The 22,841-nt window shown below is 43.8% G+C and overlaps 1 protein-coding gene across 1 annotated transcript in view; it reads right to left on the bottom strand.

Moving 5' to 3' along the window:
* F13A1 (coagulation factor XIII A chain) overlaps nucleotides 1-21,384 on the bottom strand; it is an 88,783-nt gene extending 67,399 nt beyond the window's left edge. The window contains exons 1-3 of the mRNA XM_073332122.1: nucleotides 21,271-21,384; nucleotides 20,264-20,443; nucleotides 8,762-8,950 (exon numbers count right to left, since the gene is read on the bottom strand). Coding sequence (XP_073188223.1) covers nucleotides 8,762-8,950; nucleotides 20,264-20,423 — 349 coding nt within the window. The 5' untranslated portion in view covers nucleotides 20,424-20,443; nucleotides 21,271-21,384. The remainder of the gene's footprint in view (nucleotides 1-8,761; nucleotides 8,951-20,263; nucleotides 20,444-21,270) is intronic.
* Nucleotides 21,385-22,841: the final 1,457 nt, after the last annotated feature.

Genomic DNA, 22,841 nt, shown 5'->3' with positions numbered 1-22,841 from the left:
TCCTCCTCCAGCTCCATTGTTCTAATCAAGATTGTCGCTAACATGTCATTTTGCTTTAATTCATTGTATGTGCACCAGCGAGCACATACTGATATCAGTATTGCTCTGCAATTAGGGCATATTCGTTAACTGCTGTTGCAGGGCCAGCAGAGGGAGTGCAAGATGTTTTTGGATAGGTCCCACAAATCAGTGGTGGTGTTGGTTGGGGATACTTTTGTTGGCAGACAGAATAATGGAATTTTCTTTTAAAGATATATTTAGACTCCAGAGGACATTTCCCCCCGCTCCAGATTGCATTAGTTTTAAGATCTATATCAAAATATGGGGGCCCCATGATATTGCACAGTATCCCTTTCAGCCATTAGCAGATATTTAAAAGAAAGAGGCCAGAATCTGTCTTCCTATATACACAGTAAGGTTAATATTTTTCCTGTTCAACTCATTCATTTTACCCAGATAGACCCTTCATACACAGCATAAAGAATCCATTTCCAAGCAGGTCCTGGAAGTATAACAATTGTGACAGGATGATAAATAAGTTGGAGCTGAGAGCCAGAATATAGTAGCCTTGTAACAGAGGTAAGCCTTATTGTAACAAACAGACTGAGGATGGTAGGTGGGTGCACTGGGACCATGATTAGCTAACGCTCATGAATAATTTTTACAAACACCCAGCTGTCAAAAAAACAAAACAAAAAACCAACCTTCTTGCCCCAAATGATCACAGCCTGTAAGAGGAACAAATCCTTGAAGGTACTAGTGTCTCTAAGAGGCTGCCTATAGTGTCACATCTGGTTCCCTCCCATCTTCAAACAGCATCACCTTCAGCAGGGCTGCATGCAGACTTGAAAACATTTAGAAAAAACACACATACCCATCTCAGCACAGCTTTACCCAGATCTGACCACATTCCCTGGGCTAAAACGGGCTAAACACTCACTGCTAACTATTACTAACTCTGAGTTATTACAGGCATTTTTTTAAAAAAGAAGCCAAGTTTTAAAAGTTACTGTTGTTGCATGGATGTAATTGGGCAACAGAATCTAGGTCCTTTTGCATTAAAAAATCCTGACTTTGTAGAAGGTCTCAGATAATTCCTTTCCTACGTCTTTCTGGCTGTTGGCAAAGAATGCCAGGGTGAAAAAAATATACCCTTGACATTATCATGCAAAAAACAAACAGATTTGTTGTTCTTAGCTAGCAGCTGGCATGCAGTTGTTTTTATGTCCTGGACCAATTTTAGGAAGTGTGTTCCAATGGTCATAAATAATTCTGGCTCCAAAGAATGGGAGCTCCTTTAGAAAATGGAAACAACATGGGACACGGCACGGACTCTTTGCTCAGCCCATCATGTGTTCCTGTATGTTTATGAGAATCCATTCTTTTTAAAGGGGAAAAATATTTACTTAATTAAACCCTGGCGTTTGATTAAACAGGCAGAAAATGTGCTTTGCCACAATGTCACAGAGACCGAGGCAGTCCGCTTTTGCATATTGTCGTAATGACTGAGACAACGTGCTTTACCAGACATGCCATCAAGAAAACAGACCATCCCAGGCAACATTCTCAAATAGTCAAAAATCTTTTCTGGATCCAATGGGCAAAAACGACTCCACTGGCAATGTTAACCTCACAAAGCATGAGATTTACTGCTTCTGTATTAAATGTCAAAAAAAGTTCTGATCAATTAAAAGTGACATTTTTTTCTTTAAAAGTAGACTAAGGACCTGGGCTCTGGAAAGACTCTCATTGACTTCTGAGGGCTTTGGACCGGGCCCCTGACCCCATAAGTCCTTACTAGGCAAATACCCTCTTGACTTTCCGGGGAGTTTGGCCTGGATAAAGCATAAAGGATCAGGCCTTAGAATTCTTTACTCTTGACTGATTTAATGTGAGTAACAATCTCTCTGAGCATTGTCCTATAAGGCTACAGAAAAGAGAGAAGGAAGTTTCTGCTCTAGTTTCAGAGAAATATTCCTTGATTTATAGATGCATGGGAAGTGGGGGTAAGATTAGCCAAGAGGTCTGGGATTTATGACCATTTCTGAAGTGTATTGATAAATTAGAGGTTTAAGATAACATTTATAGATAGACCAATATCTATGAGTTTATGAAGCCATTTAAGGAAGGTCTGACTAGCCCTAAGATTTACAACAATGCATAGAAATATCTCATTAGAATAAGGATGTACCATATAAAGTCATCAACAGCTTTGGTAGTGTACAGGAAACTATTTACTCCTGGGGGAATTCTGTGTCAAAATTAAAAAAATTTCGCCAAAAAATTAAAATTTCTGCAAAATTCTGCATATTTTAGTTGTCAAAATAACACAATATCATCACACCAGTTTCAATTATTTGGTAATTTATTTCAAAATATTGGTCAGCAAGTATGTCTGTAACAATGCAGACAACAAGAAAGATTTCTCCAGGAGTAGAGAGAGGTAAAGAAACCCCTATGACAAACCAGTTCCTGTTTCTCTGTTGTGCTTCTGTTGGGAACCTCAGTGTGGGTGCGTCACATGTGTCAGCTGGGCACATCTTAGGGGAAAATTCTTCCCCTCTGGTCTCAGACACTCACTATCCCTCTCTCCCCCCGAGTCCATCCATGGGGTGTACACACCCCAGCCCACACACCTGTACACCCTATCCCCAAAAGCCCAGCTGCAGGGCACCCTCCAAGCCCAGACACCCTCAGTCTCTACCTCCAGAGCCCATCCACAGTGTGCCCCCAGCCCAGACACCTTCACCTGCTCCCCCATAGAGCCCAGCCACAGGGCGCCCTCCAGCCCAGACACCCTCACCCCGTACATCCCAGAGCCCAGCCACAGGGTGCCCCAGCCCAGATACCCGCACCCCTACAGGGCATGCTGCAGAATTCCCCCAGGAGTAGAAACTACTATGAAAAGTGAGATTGAAGGCCATATTAGCAGACCGAATCATACAATTGTTTCTCGAAGAAATCATAGTTAGAACTACCAATTCTAAATAAGTGCTCGTACTGGAGCTTTTTCACAGCACTGGTGCCAGCCTAGTTATCTGCAGCAATATGAACAGATGGGCAGATTCCCACAAGCCCCCTCCCTGACTGTGAAAAATCTGCTGTGGGGCTTACAGTGGCACAAAATACCCACATTTGCCCCTTCACCAGGAGGCTGCCAGAAAGCCAACACAGCCCCAACTTGACCGGCAATGAATACGTCCAGGATGTCTGGTGGATTCATTGATTCAGTGCATCCATTTTATAGCCTCAACCAGCACAGCTCTCATGGAGCTCCTAGAAAGAGCTAGAAGAACTTAAGTTGCTCTTCCCCAGGACAACATATTCAATGAGGTGTTACATGTGAAACATAATTACAACTGTCTAAAATGTTAACATTTACATAACTTCACTACTGATCATCTTAACAGAAACATTCCGCTAAGGTACTGTATTCACTAGGTAGCTGTGTGGTACGGTGTTGTGAAACAACATATTTTTAAATGGAGCTGCGTGAACTATTTGTAATAATGTATTCAGTTAACTTCACTCTGCTTGTGAGTTGTTGGCAATCAGACTGAGTTTTTGCAAATTTGTTATTCATGAAACGTCTCTAGAGAACAAATTTCAGGCTATTGAGGGTAGCAAGGAGAGTTCACCCAATGTGATTCATTACCAACTAAAAGGATTCTGCAATCCAAATTTAGCTTAGTTCAGAGTCCTGTTATCAATGCACAAGCCAGAATGGAATCCAGTTCACTCTCCCATAGCGCTCTGCAACATTAACAGGACTAAAGAATAGCAAAAATTTATTTTAGCCAGGAAAGTAAACAGTGATAAATCTGAATACACGCAGGGACCAGGTCTCTGGAGTATATAAGTGCCATTGTTACTCAGTCATTTCAGTGGTGCTGGAACATTTTTAATGGGGTGCTGAAAGCCAGCCCCCTTACCCCTGTCCACTCCCCCCACTCCCTGAGCTGAGGCCAGGAGCAAAGCCCCAGGCGCAGGGTGGCCTCAGAGACCTGGGCTTGGGGCCAGCAGCTGGGACCCTGGACGGCAGCAGAGCCCCCAGGCGTGTGGGGCTGGCATCCAGAAGCCTGAACGCGTGGGGCCAGCAGCTGGGAGCCTGGGGGTGCTGCAGCACCCCCCACAACTCTAGTTCCCACGCTTATGAGTCATTTTTAAGAGCAGAACTGGTCTTTAATCTATTAAACCTCCATGCTGAATTACTGTCAGCAAGAATCATCTTTACTAAACACTAGGGTGACCAGATAGCAAGTGTGAAAAATTGGGATGGGGTGGGGGGATATGTAAGAAAAAGGCCCAAATATTGGGACTGTCCCTATAAAATTGGGACATCTGGTCACCCTACTAAACACATACGTTCTATGTTGGTATCTACACAGCACTCACTAAGGGATTGATCCTGCAAAGAGAACCTCCTGCAAGGTGCTGAGTACCCTCAACCTCCACTGAATTCACCAGGAACCAAGGGCATCTGCTCCTGCTGAGATACTCAGCACCACACAGGATTGAGCCTTAAACACCTCAAGCCCCGCCCTGGAATGCATTAAATCTGCTGTAAAACCTGGGATGGCTTCTTTTGTGATGGTCTCTTATCTGACTATTTTAAATTACATGTTTGTGAATAGAGGAGGGGAGGATCTTTGCAGGTCATTACAGTCACCTGTAAGGCTGCTTAATATTCATCAACTTAAAAACTTTCAAATCTACAACATTCCTCTGAATCACCACTTATTTTCATGCAATACCTTTTACATTCTTATCTACCAAAGCTCTGGCTTGGGTTGCAGTGATTTGCTGCTGCTGTCTGCCCAATTCCCGGCTTACGTTTGGTAAGCCAGGTGCCTGCTTCCCAGGAACATGACACTAAATGCAGACAGAGTGAGTTTCCTCATGGCAAACAAAATGCTGAATCTTTCAGCAGTCTCTGTTTGGTCCTAAGTATTTGTAGAGAAACCTCTTCCCCGTCCCCTCAAGATCATTAAATATTGAACCTTCCACTAGAAGGAAGTAGCAAGATGCAAACATACTGCCAATACAAAATGTCAGCTTAGCTCTCCTACATGACTTCCTCCTCCCACGTGTACTGTTCTGTTTTTGTTGTTGCTGCCCACATAAAACCCCACCCCAATGTGGTTATAGAGAAACATTTGTCGGAGTGCTGAGTATTAAGCAGTGCTCTGGATTCCAGCTTGCTTAGTGCTGGCAGTGAGTTCAGTAGGGCTGGAAGCTTATCACCAGATAGAGCAGCAGCTCGTTGCTTGCCTTTTGGAAGCTATGTCCTGCACCATGATCAGAAAACATGCTGCAGGTCTGACTGCTGCCCAACAGCATCAAGTATTAAACAGTGTACTGCCATCAAGTATTTCACTAATCAAGGGATGCTCACTACTTTAAGTATTGTGAAATTCTGTCATCTCCTCAGGGAAAGACATCCTGCGGAAAGAATAGCAACTCTGAAACACTGCACTTTGAATCACTAGGAGAAAAGCAGCTAAGTCTTCCTTCATAAAAACTAGCTCCTTGTTCTCTTGCTTACCTACAGCTGAGGGTTTCCTAAGAGGTGCTCGAGTGCTTTCAGTTCCCATTGGAACCTACGAACATGAGACTGCAAAAAAGAACTACATACGAGATGCTCAGCAAGAAATAGCAGGATGGCTGAATATGGATTTAGATTTGTGGAAATAATTTGCCACTCATTGACGGGGCCACACTGAGCAAGTTTGGCTCTGACTGGCAGAAGGTAGGGCTTTGTCCCACTCAGCCAGGTGGGCCACATAAGGAGACTACCCTGTGCTGCTGCCCCTAAGCTAAAGAACAAGGTCCATTAGCTCATCCCTCTAAATGTCTGAGGTGACTATCATTTCCCACTGTGCTCCTGTTTAATAAAAAGGTTTGCTGTAGCTATTTGCTGGTGACTTCTCTCTGGCCTGGTCCAGACACAGCACTGGAGGGACTGACTAGAGTCAGGATGAGAGAGGCCAGTGGCTGGGCTGAGCATTTGGAAGTTGGGAAATGCAACGTTTGTTTCTGAATTACACAGAACATGGACTAGAATTGTGACCAAGCCCCAACAGATGGATCTGGATTTCAAACACTCCAAAGCTTTAAAAAGAAAAAGAAAAAAAAGTTTGGCTCTGGGGTTTTGGTTTGGTGCATCATAAAGAAAGGAGTCGATTGTAAAGTTATGATGTGGAACTGGGTTTGTATTGCAAGCTTCTCCACAGTGTTCAGATCCATCTCTAATGTGATCTAGGGGGAAGTCTTTCCACTGACTTCAATGAGCACTGGATCATAGGTTCTTCTGCAACCACTGAAATACCAGACACTGCCCCTTGCATACCAGTACACTATGCATTCCCATGAAGCCATGGTGTGAAACTTGGAAGATGTATGTTGGGAAAGAGCCCTGTCGATGCACATGTATACTTTGTTTTATTGCATCATGTTATGTATGGGAAATGAATCTAAAAAGTTTTAGAATTCTTCAATAAAAAAATTAAAAACAAAGATCACTTTTATAAAGAATTCTGAAATTTGTTTTATTCATCATACATCACACAATGCAATAACAAACAAACTTTCCATTTTTCACTTCTTCAATCTATAGCTGTTTGTTTAAAGATATAAAGATGAATTGGAAAAGCCTTGAATTCAATTAAATCCCCAAAAGGACTAATAATCTTTGTGCATATTAAATTTTAAGGCACTTACGGATGTTCTAGCCAATCAGCTCATTAGACTACCACAACATGCCTCCTAACCCTAATTGAAATGAGAAGTAACAGAGTGGGAGGCGGGGGGAACTGCAGACTGCAACTTCTTCATCATGTATATGTTTAAAAGATAGAGTAACAAATCTAATAAGTGGATATATGATCATAATCCAAGAGCAGAAAAAAAATCAGTAATACAAGTTTTAAAATGCAGTTCTCAGGAAGCTATATTAAATGTCAATTCAAACCAATTTATACACAATCTATAACAGGAAGGAACAGAGATGTCTGAAAAAAAATTGAGAGAGAACTCGGTGAAATTGTGACTGTACCAAAAGCCCTCTGTATGGGGCAGCGTATGACTGCGCTGACCCAGAAGCAGAGTGGGAAGCAGTTTGTGACTCAGACTTGCAGTCTGCTTTCTCGCTTTCCCCCTTCTTTACCAAGGACATATCCTGCAGCCTATCCCCTGTCTGCACTGGCTGGTGCATTGGAGGAGGGGGTCATTTCCTCTCCCTGTGATGGAGGTATCTGGTGCAAGGGGTCACCATATGCCTGCTCTTATTCTCCTGAGTAGTTGTGCAGGATGACTCATGATCTGATCTTTATGATTGCAATACCTTTCTGATTCCAAGGTTGCAATCTTTTTCCCCCCTTGCCTAAGAATTTTCCAGTTTAATATATATTGAGCTGCAAGTACACATTATAGAAACTTTCACAGTTCTAGTGTTCTGTTTTTCCCCTTGTGCATAGAACTATTTTTTATATCAACACACACATTTCTGCCATTTCTCCTGACTACAATCTCGTGCTCTTTTCTCTAGATTCTCCAAAATTGCAAGTACAGTAACTCCTCACTTAACATCCTCCCGTTTAACATTGTTTTGTTATGTCCCTGATCAATTAGGGAACATGCTCATTTAAAGTTGCGCAATGCTCCCTTATAACGTTGTTTGGCAGCCACCTGCTTTGTCTACTGCTTGCAGGAAGGGAAGCCTGTTGGAGCTAGCTGGTGGGGGCTTGGAACCAGGGTGGGCCGGCAGCCCCCCCATCAGCTCCCCTAAGTTCCCTGTGCAGTGGCCGACCAGCTGGCTATCAATTGCTGGGCAGTTCAGGTGTCCCTCCCCCGACTGCTGTGTGCCGCTCCTACCCTATGCCTTGGAGCTGCTCCTGGGAGCCTCCTGCTTGCTGTGCAGTGGGTGGAGGGGAAGAGAGGTGCTGATGTCAGGGTGTCCCTCTCCCCCCACTCCTGTACCCCATCTCCACAGAACAGGGAGGGGGAGACACGACAGGGCTCGGGACTGAGGGAGCTTGCTGGCAGCAGCAGCTCTCTCAACTTGCTGATCTACTTAAAAAGACAGTGTACGTAGAGTGGTGTACTTAAAGGGGCAATGCGCATCTCTCTCTCACACACACACACACGGTTTGTCTCTGTCTCACACACACATGCAGCCCCCGGAACTTTGGAAAGTGGAGGGAGTGGTGTGCTCCAGTGGGATAGCGTGGGTTCATCATCACATTCAGTTTCCGCAGGGAATATTTGCGAAAAAAATTTCCCTGGAACCTAACCCCCCCTATTTACATTCATTCTTATGGGGAAATTGGATTCTCTTAACATAAGTTCGTTTAAAGTAGCATTTTTCAGGAACATAACTACAATGTTAAGTGAGGAGTTACTGTAACAAGTTTTTCTAATCTGCCCACCACCACTATCATTTTGCCCCTAAACATAAACCAGTGATAACATTGGCAATCCAATATAGTAAAGTACAGCTTTTGAATATACATAGAGGGACAAACCCTGCTCACATTTCTCATATGAGTAGTTCCATTGACTTAAATGAATGAGTAAGGCTAGCCGGATCCAGGCCCCATTTCAGCAAAGCGTTTAATGCATATGCTCAGCTTTAAGCACATCCTACTGTCTCACTGACTTTAATAGAAGATCAGGCCCTTAGATACTATATTATTTGGAACAGATATAGATATTCTATAAACTTTACTTTGCTAACACTACATTGCTCCTGTTTGGCACTTACCTATAAGGTATTCCACCCAGAACTGGTCCTTTTCAGGTTTGTAAGGACGGTTGAAGTCAATTTGGATAAGGAAAGGCTGTCCACGGCGTACAATCAACTTAGGGTGGTAGTACTTGTCAGTATGGTGCTCCTGCTTGTTAACATCCTGGTCACCCTTGAACATGTGAACTTCCTTAACTTCCAGAAAATCTATGTACACACACAAAAGGGGGGGGGGGGAAATCAGTTTCTTTGTTTCATACTGATACCATACCGCTTATGGGCTCTGATCCTGCTCATTCACTCACATTGAGTAGTACCTTACTTGGTAATAGCCCCACTGAAGTGGAGAGGAAAATCATCATCTGATTACATTTTATACCCACTTGGCACATGTGTAAATGTCTTTGTAGGGTTCGAGAGAGGAGAATCAGGCCCCTTATATGAAATGAGTTATAAAATAGTCCAGTGCTCTAGGGGTGAATCTGGGCTGTGTCACAAGTGAGGCTGTTGACTATATAGGTTCCCTGTCTCATTGGTTGCAGAAGCTTGAAGGTGAATAGTGCAGGAGGCTTAGGATTGCAGGATGAGAAACAGAGTGTGGCAGGGGCAACAGACTCTTCCTAAAAGTGGGGGGCCAAGAGGCCCCTCCCCCTATGAGGCCCTGCTCCTGCCCCTCCTCTTACCCAGGGTCATGCCCCTACTCAACTGGGAGCCAGAGCTGGGCTAGGGAGCCCAGGCTCCTCTACTTTCCTGGGGTGGGGGGCTCCAAAAGCTAGCCCCTGGCCTGTGTCCCCGCCGTCTGTGCCCCCAGCCCAGGGCAAGTGGAGGGGCCATGGCTCCCCACAGCGGCCCGTGCAGCTCTTACCCCAAGGTGGATCCAGCTTCCGGCCTGGGGGCAGGGCCTCAGGGGCTAAGAGCCAGAGCCAGGCCATGTACGTATGGATAGTATTTAAGGAATTATGTCTCTGTACTGAAAATTAGGTCCTTAAGGTCATGGAGTTAAGGTAGCTCACCAAAAGATGACATGCCTCGGACATCTTCCTTTCAGGCAGGAGGTAACAGACACCTATCTCCCTGTCTGGTTATTTGGGTATTGAATGCCTCACAATGTATGCCTAGCGGAGCCTGGGGAGGAGTTAAGGATTGTAAAATCTACAAGAGAGAAATAAGCAGGCTGTGTGTGTGCACGTGCGTGCGTGCGTCCTGTTTCTGAATAAACTCCAAGGATTGGTATGGAATATCTTGGGGTGGAAGGAAACACATGGGATCCCTCACCTAGGAGGCAAACTGGCAGAATGCATGTCTAATGAAAGGAAGGTCACAGCCAACCTGGCTGTAAAGTACTGCAAGGATTCTGGGGGTAAACAATATTCTACAAGACATGAGAGGATCTTGTTAATTAAGTCTATGCTCTAGAATGTGTGTTATGATTGTATGTGTAACCATTTGTCTCCAATACTACTTCTTGCTAACACTTGAATCTCTACACTTTTTTACATAAACTTACACTTGATTTCACTGTAAACATATCTAAGTGCTGTGAGTTAAGCAGAGTGGTGATGTGAGGTAGAACTGGCAGAGCTGGGGTGTACTGTTTCTGTGGAAGCAGTGAATCTGTGAATACTGAGTGTGTCCAATGGAACAAGGGCTGGACACTTCAGGGAGACAGAGGGCTGGGGGTTTGGGATGTGCCAATTGCTAGTCTGTAGGGTAACAGCATGGTCTGTGAGGCTTAGAGGGCACTGCTTGCATTGCCCGTGGCTGGTGGAATTGGGGAGCTCACCCATGGCAGGTACAGAAAAGGCTTCCTCACACTATTGGCAGGTGGTAGCAAGGTGCCTCACACCCCTGGGTATCCCCGGGAACCATCCCAAAAGAGGCACTCTCCAGAGCTTGGGTGGAAGGAAAAGGCTGGCTACACAGGGAAGCAGACCTCCTCCTCCTGGTGCTCAAGGTATGAGCACCTGGATACTGGGCTCTTCTGAGCAGATGTCACAACACTACAAAGTAAATATCACATCACAACAAAACCAGGGTGCCCAACCCGAGCTTGCTGAAAGTCAAGCTCCTTTGTCAAATTGGAACAGGGGTGGTTCAAGTGGATCAGGAATTCAACCTGAGCCCTGCATTACTCATATTTGCTAATGATCAGAGTGTTTGTTCTTGGCACAGCAGTGGGATGGTCTCCTCTGCTTCATTTTGGCCCAACAAGTTTCAAAATAGCCTCTGATTTTGGGTGCCCAACTTGAGACACCTTGGTCCAGCTGAAAGCATGGGTGTTGCATGTGGTCAGCGCTTCTGAAAAGCAGGCCAAAGGTGGACCCTAAATTGGGGATCCAAAAACATATGAATCCAAAATCAGAGGCCACATCTGAAAATTTTGGCCCTGCTTCTTTTGACCCACTTGCTTGGTTCACGGGGAAAAATATCACTATAACAACAACTTAATTAAATCTTCTACTCAGGTTATTATATCATACTTATCACCAGGGTACCTGAACTCCTTGCAGAAAATTTTCATGCTATTATCTCAAATGGGCTCACAGCGGTAGTTTGTTCCTAAAATGAGCCCTGGGCTAGAACAGCTGCAGCACTCACACATATACAGGTGTATCTATCCCAAAACACTGGTGATCCTGGTAATTATAACAACGTATATATTTGGGCACAATACATTAGAATTTTTCCCATACCTGGATGAAATCCTGATTACTAAAGTTAAGAGACTTAAAGAAGGTCTCATGAATGATGCAGATACATAATGCATACTGGAGGCAATACTACTGTCTCTGAATTAAATTGTAATTCAGCAACACAGAGAACTGTGGTTATCCAGTTGGAGGCGGCGGGGAATCTACTGCCTCATATGCCATCCTATTGGCCTGTTATGGGAACACTTTAATAAGGCATATCTCTGAGTGCACCGGAGTGGAACATACTGGTAGCAGTCAGAGGGTTCATCCTACCATTATGGTAAAACTATGTCACAAGCTGTTTCCCCATCTTCATTTTCACCATGCTTCACAACACGTATCCCCCACTGAGCACTTCCATTCAGTTATGCTGTGATTTGAACTTGCATCATTCTGTCGCCAGTTGCATGAGTCAACTTTTCAAGAGCTCCTTCTGTTCTATCTAAAGCGTGACTGTGAGAGGGAGCTTACTAGGACTTTATGACGTAGGTATCCACATAAATACCTATTTAAGCTCCCATAAAGCTAGTATTTTTCCTGTTCCATTCGCTTTCTATGGCTTGCTTGCTTTCAACATTCCTGCCTACAGAATCCTCTGTATTTTCCTTAAGGCAGATACCCAAAGTATATTGGCTTGTTATGCACTCAGCATTTTCCTTTCGTATGGCTAGTGCCCTGCAACATAGGCGTTGGAGCACCCATGGAAAAAAATTAGCGGGTGCTTAGCACCTACTGGCAGCCAGCTCCCCACTCCCCCGTCTCCCGTCCGCCAGCGGCCCCGCTGATCAGTGCCTCCCCTCCCTCCCAGCGCCTCCTGCCCCGTGCAATCAGGAGTGCAGGAGGCACTGGGTGGGAGAGGGAGGAGTGGGCATGGGATGCGCTCGGGGGAGGGGGCGGAACTGGGCAGGAAGAGGTGGGCAGGGGTAGAGGGGGGTGGGAAGAGGCGGGGCACAGGAGGGGTGAGCACCCCCAGGGCGTGGAGGAAGATGGTGTCTGTGCCCTGCAAGATCTTTGCAAAAACTTGGGCAGATTCATTCCTGTGTCTACACTGCAGGCATAGGCCTTGGCACACAGCCCCAGCAGCAGAAAGTCTGACAGGAAGGGTAATTTCAGCTGTGGAGAATGGTAGCAGCCTAGAGGGGAAGAGAGGGATAGCTCAGTGGTTTGAGCATTGGCCTGCTAAACCCAGGGTTGTGAGTTCAGTCCCTGAGGGGGCCATTTAGGGATCTGGGGCAAAAATTGGGGATTGGTCCTGCTTTGAGCAGGGGGTTGGACTAGATGACCTCCTGAGGTCCCTTCCAACCCTGATATTCTATGATTCTATGAGGGGGAAAGCTCAACTCAACAAGTAGACTGTGCTAGTCAGGGAGGATGTGTGGCTAGAGCAGCTGGAGGATGTGCTGATAAGCTTATCCCTGCGATAGCTGCCTCTGGTGGAATTTAAAGCTGCTCCCCCACCCCTTTTTGAAATCCCTTTAGGTTCCTCCTTTCCTGCCCAATCCTCCCTTGAAGATATCTCCCAGGCAGGGATGAAGCTTTTTTTTTTTTTTTTTTAAAAATACAGCTTTAAATTAAGCTAATGCACAGCCTGTGTAGCCATTTATTGGTAGAGCAGAGTGAAATTTCGATTTCCCATATAGATGACAATGGGTTAATTGTCACGGTTAGACTATCTGATGACAAGACAGAAGAATTGGGGGTTTAGCTGGTATTGCTTTGTGACTTGTGATAAATGCCCAATAATTAAAGTGGTTCCTTCCTGTAAAAACTGCTTTCTGCCAAGCTAGTCTGAAAGCTGTATGTATTGTAAATTGATGGACCTGAGGGTCAAAGTTCAAGTTCAGCTTGAAGCCATATCTAGTCCCAAATCCTGCCTCCAAGCTGAAAGTAGGGAGGCATCGGTGCCTAGTCACTAGAGTACCTGGCTAGGGGTCTGGAGACCAGTGTTCTATTTCTGAGTGCCACTAATTCCCTGTCTCACTTCTGTGCCTCAGTTTCCTCTTCTGAGAAATAGAGTTAATACCACCCACCTTGGTAGAGTGGTTTGAGATGCTTGGGTGAAAGGCACTTTATAAAAGATGTGATTTTTTATAACCAACCCCTTAAAGTCCTTTTGGTGGTTGTTCTAAAGCAGACACCCCATAACACAGAACATCAGCAGTAAATGCTTCCAGTTACTACACCTCAACTTAAAAATGTTTGACATAAGGGGCGGAGCTTTACCTCACCACCACCCCGTATCAGGAAGTTTTGTCTTCCTTCTTTCCTCTCTGGATGTGTCTGCCCTTGCAAAAAGATCATGGACCAGATCCTCAGCTGGCATAAACTGATGGAGTTCAAATGTGGCTGCAGCTATGCCAGTTTGCACCAGCTTCAACAGTGCTATGCCAGTTCACACCAGCTGAGGATCTGGCCCTCTCTTTTGTAGACCTTTAACACAGGTGGGTTTGGGGAAACTGAGGCCCAGAGACATGTAAGTGGCTCTCGCAAGGTCACCCAGCAAGTCAGTGATAGAGTCAGGAATTGGGCTTCGATGGAGCTATGCACATTTGCACCATCTGGGTATCTGACCCAGAATTTTCTTAAGCTTTCTCAAAAAGAAAAGGAGGACTTGTGGCACCTTAGAGACTAACCAATTTATTTGAGCATGAGCTTTCGTGAGCTACAGCTCACTTCATCAGATGTTTCTGTGGGTGCTTTTGAATATGGAGTACCAGAACTGAACCTTAGACAGAAAATAGGTCCAGTTCATCCACTGATGTTAATGGAGTAATACACAGAATATATTTGGCCTAATGTTTCATTATCATTTCATGAAATAATTTGCAAGATGAATACCCTTCCCTGAATAGTCTATTTTAAACTACAGAAACAAAGTTCTGAGAATTATAATTAAAGAAATATTCTCCAGCTGACATTTCCTGCTGAGATCAGCTATGTCATATAGACCCAGCCTGTTTGAAAAATACCAGAGATACTTGCGGTTAGAGTTAGATAAATGACTATGCAAAAATGGCATCTTCTCACGCCACAGGGAACAGACTTAACTTATATTAGCTAACTTCATAACAAAACCAACTCCCCCACGCTCCTGCTAGCATCAATGCAGCTATGAAAGAATGAGCTGGATTCTATTTAACTTTACACACCCTCAGTCAAAAGGATCTGCCTGTAGGATCTTTATTACTGGTCAATATTGGACCCCTTGATTATCAACTGTCAGCATGAGTTTCCAGTGCTGAACTAGGGGAAAAAAAACCACACCCATCTTTCATTTTAGGAATTTGTAAGCTAATGTTTCACTTTCCATTGAAGACTGCAGGGCCAAACTCACAGCTGGGTAAGCAAGTGTGGCTCTGTTCTAAACTGACTTGTGCTCCCTTACAATCATGGAGAATTTGGCTTGGAAAGCATTATATAAATGGCCAGGTATTATAATTTGATGAACAAATGTGATATGTAAGTAATTAGGAGCTAAAACAGACCTCTGTATACTGCTCAAGTAAATCAGCTTTGCACAGAGGTTCTCCTTGGAAGCAGGGAGGCACAGAATCCAGCCTGTCCTTTCTGTGGGTGGAGGAGTTGTGGTCAGAGGATCTGTGGAGTAGTAGATTCAGAGTTCACACACTCATCCCTCACCCATTTTGCCCCAAGTCTCCCTTTTCTATCCTGGCACAAAAGTGGGGAGATAGGCACTGCTCTGCCGGGCAAGTGCAGTCCCCATTCATGACCTTCCTGCACCCGAGAACCCTACCATGAGCTACATCCTATGTCACTGATCCCCTCTGCATCCCCCCTTGCTCTGGCCACTGAATAAAAATAAGTGTAGGCCCTCACAGCTGCATTAATGAAGGCCATGTACCTGATTTATTCCTTTTATAAGATTATTATTTACCAGGTACTGATTGATGAAGCTGTTTAAAGTGTAGATAAGGACTCACAAGTAAATCATAAAGATACTGGGCTGAAAGGGGCCTCAAGCAGTCATCTAGTCCAGCCCCTGCACGGAGGCAGGGCCAAGTATACCTAAGACCATCCCTGACAGCTGTTTGTCCAACCCGTTCTTAAAAACCTCCAATGATGGGGATTCCACAGCCTCCCTTGGAAGCCTACTCCAGAGCTTCACTAGCCTTATAGTTCGGAAGTTTTTCCTAACATCTAAACTAAATCTCCCTGCTACAGATTAAGCCAATTACTGCTTGTCCTACCTACAGTGGTTATGGAGAACAAATGGATCACTGTCCTCTTTATAACAGCCCCTAACATATTTGAAGACTCATCAAGTCCTGCTCAGTCTTCTTTTCTCAGAGGCCCAGTTTTCTTAACTTTTCCTCAGAGATCAGGTTTTCTAACCTTTTTATCATATTTATTGGTCTCCTCTGGACTCTCTCCAATATGTGCACATCCTTCTTAAAGTGTGGGGCCCAAACCTGGACACCGTACTCCAGCTACGGCCTCACTAGTGCCAAGAAGAGTGAGACAATTGCCTCCCCTGTCTTACATATGACATTCCTGTTCATATACACCAAGGATTAGCTTGTGTTTTTTGTTTGTTTGGTTTTTTTGGTCACTGCATCATATTGTTAACTCATATTCAATTTGTGGTCCATTATAACTCCCAGAGCCTGTTCAGTACCTAACCAGTAATTCCCCATTTTGTAGTTGTGACTTTCATTTTTAAAAAGTGTAGTACTTTGCACTTGTCTTTATTGTATTTCATTTTGTTAATTTCAGATCAATTCTCCAATTTGTCAAAGTAATTTTCAATTCTAATCCTGTCTTCCAAAGTGTTTGCAACCCCTCCCAATTTGGTGTTGTCCACAAATTTCATATTTTCCACTCCATTATCCAGATCATTAATGAAAATATGGACTAGTACCAGACCCACCACTGACCCCTGTGGGACCGCACTTGATACACCTTCCTAGTTTGACAGAGAACCATTGACAGCTATTCTTTGAGTATGATCTTTCAACTAGTTATGCACCTACCTTATGGTAATTTCATCTAGACCATATTTCCCTTGTTTGCTTATAAGATTGTCATGGGGGACTGTGTCAACAGCCTTACTAAAGATCAAAATAAATCACATCTACAGTTTTCCCCCTATCCACTGGGCAAGTAACTGTGTCAAAGAAGTAAAATAGATTGGTTTAGCATGATTTGTTCTTGACAAATCCATGCTGGCTATTCCTTGTAACTCTATTATCCTCCAGGCGCTTACATATTGTTTAATAATTTGTTCAGTATCTTTCCAAATATCAAAGTTAGGCTGACTGGTCTATAATTCCCAAGGTCTTCTTTGTTGCTCTTTTTAAAGAGAAGTCCTATGTTTGCCCAGTCCTCTGGGACCTCACCAGCCCTCCAGGAGTTCTCAAAGATAATGGATCCAAGATTGATTCAGCTAGTTCCTTAAGTACCCTAGGTTGAATTTCATCAGGCCCTACTGACTTCAATACATCTAACCTACGTAAGTATTTTTTAACCTCTTCTTTCCCTATTTTGGCATGCATTCCTTCCCCCTTGTTATTAATTCTGCTATGTATCTGGTCACAAGTAACCTTTTTGGTGAAGACTGAAGCAAAAATAGGTGTTAAACACCTCCGCCTTCTTCGTGTTGTCTGTTATTAGTTCTTGTTCCCCCACTAAGTAGAGGGGCTGTACTTTACTTTGTCTTTCTTTTGCTCCTAATGTATTTATAGAATCTCTTCTTATTGTAATGTATTTCTTTTGCTAGATGGAATTCATTTTGTGCCTTAGCCTTTCTGATTATGCTACTACATACTTGTGCTATTCTTTTATACTCATATGAATAAGGGTTGCAGGAGTATGTCCTTGTCTTTTCTCATCATCAGCTGTATGCTGCCTTGTGGGAAACCAATCTAGAACAAACCAGAGAGGGAAATGTCTGTTTCATGTAAAAATGCTCAAAATATTTCTTACTGCTGCCCTTCTGGAAAAGTCCAGTGGAATTTAAAAGGGACTAAACTTTCTTGCAGTTACTCAGGAATCCTATAGAATTAAACAGAGAATAGTAACCTTGCGCTAGAGTTTTTAAAACTGCTGATCGATCTAATAGGGAGTTGTATCCTTTCTGTGGATGGAGTTATGACAAACTTTGGGGTTTAAAATTGTTTATAAAGAAAGTTTATCATAACCCCACCCACAGAGAGGATACATGATAAACATTCTCTATATAGAATTTTAAACGCTGCCCATAGAAAGGATACAATTCCTGATTAGAATGATCAGCAGGTTTAAACACTCTAGAGCAAGGTTACTATTCTTTATTTAATTCTATGTGACTTTTCCATTTGGGAATCCTGAGTTCCCCATTTCCCACTCTAGTTTGCTCTAGATCCTTTTCTTACAAGCAGAGGCATACAGCCAATGGTGAACTAACAGAACCCTGGAGGTTGAGGCCAATATTTTGTCAGAGCCAAAGCAATTTTTTTCCTCGTGCCTGGGACATCTGCTCACCTCCCTCCCTCCGATTTACCAACACTCCATTTATAACAAGGCTGACAAGATCATTAACTTATGTCAGGAAATCTCATGAGTTTCCCAGTGGATGATGTTATGCAAAGCTGCTCTCTCATGGCATCGCCTCAACTCCCTCCCAATGCAGGAACACTCCACAGAAAAGTTGCAGCACCCCCTATTGACAGAAATTGCATGTGGGACTTCTGTGCAGTTGGCGGAAGAGTGGAACGTGATGCGTCCAGTGGTCAGGGTGCTGACCTGAGAGCTAAAAGTTCAGTCCCTTCTTCTACCACAAACTTTTGTATGACCTTGTACAAGTCACTTATTATCCCCATTTGTAAAATGGGGGACTAACAGCACTTCCTATGTCCTAGAGGTGCTGTGAATATAAAATCGTTTGGCGATTGTGAGATATTGTGGTAGCATTGGCATGGAAGCAGCTTAGGCAGAAAGCATGCTCATTGACACAGGACTCGGCTCCCTGGCACGTCCTGTCCTGCTGGCAAATTCTTACCTTGTGCTTGTCTGTACAACACTGCACCTGCTCTGTGCAGCAAGCACCAACCCCAAAATGCAATACTCAGCCAGAGTTATGTGTAAGACATGCTGGTCTAAAAAATAAGAGGCCAGGTAATTCCTACTGTTATTTCTGAAAATGCGGTGAAAACAGCAGCAATTCCCCCCTCCCCCCAATCACCATCAAACACCCTGCAGGTCCTTTTCAAAATGTATTTTTCTGGCTATGCCGACTGCATTTTCCCTCAGTTCTGCTGGAATAACATTGCCAAGGGATAATGTGAGGGAAACGAGTCCCCTCAGAAGCAGTGACTCTTTCCAGGCAGATTCTCCCCTTCAGCACATTCTGATACAAAAGAACCTCTACACTTATCTAGTTAGAGGCTGAGTTCTAGGCCGTCAGTTTCCTTGCCTTGTACATTAATAATCTCTCGGCCTGCCAGTGAGGCAGGAGGAGGATGTTTCAGGCTTCTCACTACCTTTTACTTGCCCTGAAAGCTTTAATTTTGTTGGTGGAAAAACCCCATGAAAATCTCCCCCAACTCTACCCTTATACATGGGTTCTGATCCAAAGCTTCTCAAAAGTCAGTGGGAGTCTTTCCATTGACTTTAATGGGCTTTGGTTCGGGCGCACAACACAACTTCTCTAATCTTCCTCTCAGGCTTCCAAAGACCTTAGGCTTCCCTGATTTTATTAATGTTTCTCCTTTGAGATCCACAGTAGTCTGAGATGGACCTTCTTATGTCATGTTTCACTCCACTACAGTATATCAAAACACAAACCAACATACAACAGCAAGGATGTTTGAAAAGCATAGCCCATGGTTCCACTCTTAACACGACAGTTTCTTGCCTGTTTTTAAGTGATGTTTATTAAAGAAACATTTATGTATTAGAATGGGAAGGGTGGGTGAATTTGTGGTTAAGGCACAGGATTAGGGTGAAGGATCAAGGCTACACAGTCTTCATGTGCAACTTTGAGCAGGTGACTAAAGCTCTCCAATTCCTCAGTTTCTTCATCTGTAAAATGGGGATATTACTACTTACCCACTTTTGTTATACTTTGAGATCCTTGGCTGAAAATTGTTGTAGGAGTTTCATGTATTATTATATCATACTGCCCTGGTTGCTCTGTGGAACTAGCTCACCTATTAATTTCAAATAATGTTTGTTATAAATTTAGCCTCTTAGGTTAGTGAATCATTCAAGCATCAGTCCTGATTTTCATATTATTTTCAGCTGGCATGTGAACCTGTTTGTTCCAAAGACTTAGAACTGTTACTCAGTGTTGTTTGACATACAAGTCACGTATCATCAGTTCTGATCCCGGATTGTAAACTTTGTAACCAGGAGCATAACAAGCAATTTCTGGTAATTTTAAAGACTAATTCAAGATTTGAAAACATTTTCAGAAATAACCCGCAATCATCTGAACGCTTTTGAACAACAAATAATATGACCCCCACAAGTCACAATGAACTGAACTCAGTGTTATAGTTTCAAAATATTCCTGAATCTTCCTCCTCCCTCTACTATTTGACATCGTGAACCTGGGGCAGTCCACTTAATTTCTCTGTGCGCCAACTTCTCTGCCTGTAAGACAGACATAATTTCCTTTCCTCTTTCTGACGGGGATGGTGCAAAGTTTCATTCATTAAGGTCTGTAAAGGCCTTTGAGATCCTCAAATGAAAGGAGCTACAGAAGTACAACAAATTATTATTACCTAACTTTGTTATTACAAGTGTTTTTGTTTTAGTTCGTAGACATAAACGTAGCTACTGGAAATATAGAAAGGGTTCAACTCTTAAAATGTGCAGTACACTGTACCTTTCAGGTTAAATCCCCTAGGTACCAAACCAGTCATCTCCATGACAGGGACCTCATCTTCTTCAGCATTGGAGATGTTTGGAGGGAGGGCTCTGCGGCCACTCAGGCTAGGGGGAATTGTTTTTTTTTTCTCTTTGTCAGCGTGCGTTGGTTCAGACATTCTTACAGTGTTGCAATCCCCTAAAAGGAAAAAGGAGAGCAAGAGAAAAGAAAAGTGAGCTATAGCCCCACGTCTAAGAGGGAGAAACAAATAACAAGTGTGCGATGCCAATGCGCTACACATTTTCAGTCTCACATAAATAAAACAAAGGCAGAAAGCATCAGTCTAACAATGGATTACAATCCCCTGAGGTTTGGAAGGTCAAAATATATGAAAAAGAGAAGAAAGAATAAACCCAACCACAAAAGCGTTTGTCTGGGAATAGCAAGACTTTGAAACATTTGGGAGATTCCATGGGTTAGGATTAAATACATATGTACGTACATAACCCTCCAAAAAGGCATCACTGCAGATTAAGTGGTGAATTAATATCTCTGGTGAGTGACTCTCACAAATTCTCTACCCTGATTTAATACACACACATAAATTATACTGCATCATGAGTCCAAAACACTAGAAAGTGTTTGAAATGAATGCTATCATATCTTGTATAGGGTTTCTACATATTTTAAACACACAAAATATCTGAAGATTTGCCCACAGACACCCAGACAATAAAATCACCTCCCACACCCTGCAGGTTTCAAGAAAAAGGGGACAAAAACTTTTCCTCCACTTACTTCTCTAGAGTAAATCAATTAAAGGGAAATTGCAGATATTGGATGATAAGAGATTTCTCTTTGAGGTAGCATAAAGCTGGTGTGTGTGTGTAAGGCACTGCAGCCTGCTCAGAAAAATACCCAATGCTGAGAACTCAGTTTCTTCCAAATACCCATTTAAGCAGCATTTCAAAATGTGGCAATTAGTTAATAGCATTTTGAAGAAAGTATTTAGCTAGCCAGGGTACCTTCTTTTCAGATGTTCTCTTTCCTGCTCCTGGTAGACGTTCTCAAGTGCAATGAAATCTGGCAATAGTTGGGGGCTCTTAAAGTAACTGCAGTATATCCCCTTCCCTTCCCCACCCCCCTCAGGGCTGGGAGACTTCCCTTCTTGGCAAGCCCTCCCCACGCCACCTCCAGGCAGCAGCAACAGCTGCGGGAGCCTTGGGTGTCTCTCACTCTTCTGCCCCAACCCCCCCCCCCCACACACACACACACATATACATCAGGAGGATTTCAATATACAATTTTCAGTGTATATGGTAAAATAAGTTTTGCCATGCTGCTTCATGTAGGGGTCTCGCGCCTTAGCTGTGGCAAAGCAGAACACAGCATCAGCTTGGGAGCCGGGGGTGGCGGGGGTGGCAGGGAGGGAGGAGAGTGGGAAAGTAGCTATAAGACACCTTTACTGCTCCACACTCCTGGGGCTAATCCTATAACCTCTCATGGCTGCTCAAAGTTCTGCCAGGTGCACAGCCCCCAAGGGGCTATTATGCCATCTGGGGATTGCCAGATTATAAAGGAGCATGCCGCTTCCCTTAATCATGCCCCTGAAGACAATGGCACAGATCCAGTCGTGCTAGCTCTGGGCTACTTGGGCTTGCCACATTAGGGAATTTCAGCCAGCTGGTTAAACTTGCTGTATTGCCTCTTTGCATCGCTAGAGTGGTGCACAGGGGCCATGTGGATCTGTCCCAAAGCTGGGTTATTTGTTTCACTCAGTCTTAAATACAGGCCAGCTCCTTAGTTGATGTAAATCCATACAGATGCATTGAAATCAATTTACACCACTTGAGGATCTGGCCCAGAGCCTATATTGTGCATGAAAAAATTTCCCACATACATTGAAGTTTTCTGCATGCAAGTATCTACATGCACAATTTTGCAAGTGCAAAATTAAAAAGTCACGTTTATCAATCTGGGCCTGTCTAGCTGCAGTTAAAGGGCCACAGCTTGGGGAATTAAATCATCCTTCTGTTTCAACATGTATGAGCTGCTCTTTTACAGATAAGTCCTAATCCTCCTGTAATATGATTTGATCTGTTTTTCAGTGTACTTGTTTACTTCATGCATTAGACAACAGTTTGTGAAATCATTTCCCTGTTCCCTCGTGTGTGGATCCTTCATACACCAATGAGGATAGGGTGGGGGAAAAATATTTAAAGACCAAGGGCAGGTATAGCACCTGCAATAACTTTTACTTCTTACAATCGACAAATTTCAGGTTGATGCTGTCCCTTTAATGGTCAACAGGAGTCAATTGGTAGAATAAGCCACATGCTACTCTTCACTGCACAACGTGCAGTAGCAAAGTGCGCTCTGATCTCCTCAGCATCAACGTAACCCCCCTCCATTGCCTCCAGGCACCGTGAGGCTCCCCCTCCGCCCCACATAGTAAGAGTTTGTGGGCAGAGAAAATGCATGCACCGAAGAGCAGCTGTTTTGTACGGTCAGCGCTCCTGCTCTTCACATGCATTGCAGGCTGAAACTCTCCTGCGAGTTAGTCCCCTGATGGACTCAGCAGGAGTAGCCAGGCCCC

Source organism: Lepidochelys kempii, chromosome 2 (assembly GCF_965140265.1).
Source record: "Lepidochelys kempii isolate rLepKem1 chromosome 2, rLepKem1.hap2, whole genome shotgun sequence".
Taxonomy (NCBI): domain Eukaryota; kingdom Metazoa; phylum Chordata; order Testudines; family Cheloniidae; genus Lepidochelys; species Lepidochelys kempii.
Note: the sequence above shows the minus strand (reverse complement) of the source record. Positions and strands in the feature narration are given on the sequence as shown.